Raw genomic sequence first — 2,629 nt, forward strand, 5'->3', positions numbered from 1 at the left:
AACACGTCTTACTTCAGACCTCCCTGTAAGTTATTCCGATCTCATGTCGGATGAGATAGCCTTCTGGTTGTATGGATTAGATTTACTTTGCTGAGAGTGGTAATTCTCCTAAAATTGGTAATTCTTATTTCTACTGAGCACTTCTAAGTGGCAGACTTTCTTTCTCATGTGTATAGATCTATCTACCTATCTATCTATCTATTTATCTATCTATCTATCTATCTATCTATCTATCTATCTATCTATCTATCTATCGAGAGTCGGTGTGTATGTGTGTGGATGTGAGTGAAACAGAAAGAAAGATCTCTTGATCACAGTGTGCCTAGAGTTATTAAGGTGGTATATATTGTGACGACTTATATAGTAAGAGAAATGATGGATTCAGTTTCAAGGGGTGACCTATATAAGTTAACTCACTTTACCTGACAATTTTGCGAAATTTTGTAAACCTAGAAATTAATGTTTACATGCACATGTGTAAATCTGTGTTTCTCTCTGGATAGTCATCAGGAGGAAGACACTTTAATGGCAAAGCTCTATTTGCCTATCATCAGAACATGAATGAAGAGGGGTATGCACATTTCATTCTAAGCAGACTCAGATTAAAAGGATTATCCTCTTGTTTGTTCTTTGATATTGGCACCAGTAAGAAAGGAAAGAACAGAAGATAATTATGGCATGAGAAATGTTTTTTGGTGACTTAAACTGGGAGAGTTGCACATATCCAAATTGTCTTAGAAAGTTCTGGTTTGCTGGATTTATGGTTTCTTTAAAGAGTGAATTATATATGTTCAACTCAGAAATGTGGTACTTGCAGATTCATAATGGTGGTCATGTATAAGCTATGTTTCTATTTTGTACATAAAGTATATAGTCATAAATCAAACAATTTTCTGTAAAATAATGATCAAGATTTTCAGGGAAATATTTTGTGTACCCAAATAGCAAGGGAATAACTTTATCTTAAAGATTATTTTATTAATTTAAATGTCTGATTTATATGACTGATTCAACCACTAAAACTTTGTTACATCAGGAAAGGAACCTTCTCTAACTCATCTTTTGTGATCAGTCTTAGCATTTAGCACATATATGGTAGATGTCCAGTCAGTGTTTGTTGAACTAAAATATTGAATTTAATTGAATGGAATGAAGTACAATTGAAATATTGTGGCCACATTTTCCCTTTAAATTTTATACTTTCAGGTCTCTATGATGCAGAGATATGGGGAAATATGAACAAAGTTTCACTGTTTTCTTTGGTTTTTTCTGTGCACTAAGCAAGGATGAGAACTGCTCAATGAATGACAGTCACTTGGTCTATGGTATATTTCACTATAAAAGATCCCAGAAGGATGACATCACTTAATACTAACCTATTTCATCCCTACTCTTTCCTCCTTCCGGGGGAATCCCTGGGCTGGAAGATATGCATCTCTGGATTGGTTTCCCTTTCTTTGTTGACTACCTGACAGCTGTACTTGGGAATATCAGCATCTTTTCTGTGATTCAGACTGAGAGTAGCCTCCATCATCCCATGTTCTACTTCCTGGCCATTCTATCATCTACTGACTTGGGCCTGTCCACATCCACCATCCCCAAGATGCTTCGCATCTTCTGGTTCAACCTAACAGAAATCTCCTTTGAGGGGTGTCTCATCCAGATGTTCTTCATCTACCTATGCACTGGTATGGAGTCGGCTGTTCTCGGGGCCATGGCCTATGATCGCTATGTGGCCATCTATAACCCTCTTCGCTACACATTGGTGCTGACAAACAAGGTGGTATTCATCATCGCATGGGGAATCCTACTGAGGCCGTTTGTTTTTGCCATACCCTTTGTTCTACTCATCCTACGGTTACCATTTTGTGGATACCACATTATCCCACACACATACTGTGAGCACATGGGCATTGCCTGCCTATCCTGTGCCAGCATCAGGGTCAACATCATCTATGGCTTATGTGCCATTTCTATCCTGGTGTTTGACATAATAGCCATTGTCATTTCTTATGTCCAGGTCCTTCGTGCTGTCTTTCGGCTGCCTTCCCATGATGCCCGGCTCAAAGCACTCAACACCTGTGGCTCTCATGTGTGTGTCATGTTGTCTTTCTACACCCATGCATTTTTTTCATTCATGATTCACCGGTTTGGCCAGAATATACCATGCTATATCCACATCCTTCTGGCCAATTTCTATGTAGTCATTCCACCTGCTCTCAACCCTGTAATCTATGGTATCAGAACTAAACAGATTAGAGAACAGGTGCTAAAAGTATTTTCCAAGAAAAAAACATAGCTTTAGTAAAAAATCAGATTAAAGAAGAGAGGGGCACTAATTCTCTGTGTTCAGAATGGAAAGAGAACATTTGGAAGTCAAGCAGGCCTATCTTAGGGGAGGCCTGACAGCTTCCTTCTCAAACTCAGAAATGAAAATTTAAGCCCCTGTCAAATACATAAATAAAAATGTTTTATAATTTTCTGTTGTTTGGAAATAATTCAGATATCTCATGTGGAAGAAAGCCAATATGCTCTGTTCTGCTTCCATTATGACTAAGCATGTCACATTCCTTAGTCACTGTCAGTTTAAGGCAAAATGAACCAAAAAAAAGCACAAACAAATGAAAAC

The 2,629-nt window shown here is 38.0% G+C and overlaps 1 protein-coding gene across 1 annotated transcript; it reads left to right on the forward strand.

The window, feature by feature from the left end:
• The first annotated feature begins 1,355 nt into the window (after positions 1–1,355).
• Positions 1,356–2,299, forward strand: LOC131407997 (olfactory receptor 52E1-like). The gene is given in 2 exon segments (XM_058544575.1): positions 1,356–1,403; positions 1,406–2,299. Coding segments are annotated over 2 exon segments (942 nt in total).
• The last annotated feature ends 330 nt before the right edge of the window (positions 2,300–2,629 follow it).

Source organism: Diceros bicornis, chromosome 7 (assembly GCF_020826845.1).
Source record: "Diceros bicornis minor isolate mBicDic1 chromosome 7, mDicBic1.mat.cur, whole genome shotgun sequence".
NCBI lineage: Eukaryota > Metazoa > Chordata > Mammalia > Perissodactyla > Rhinocerotidae > Diceros > Diceros bicornis.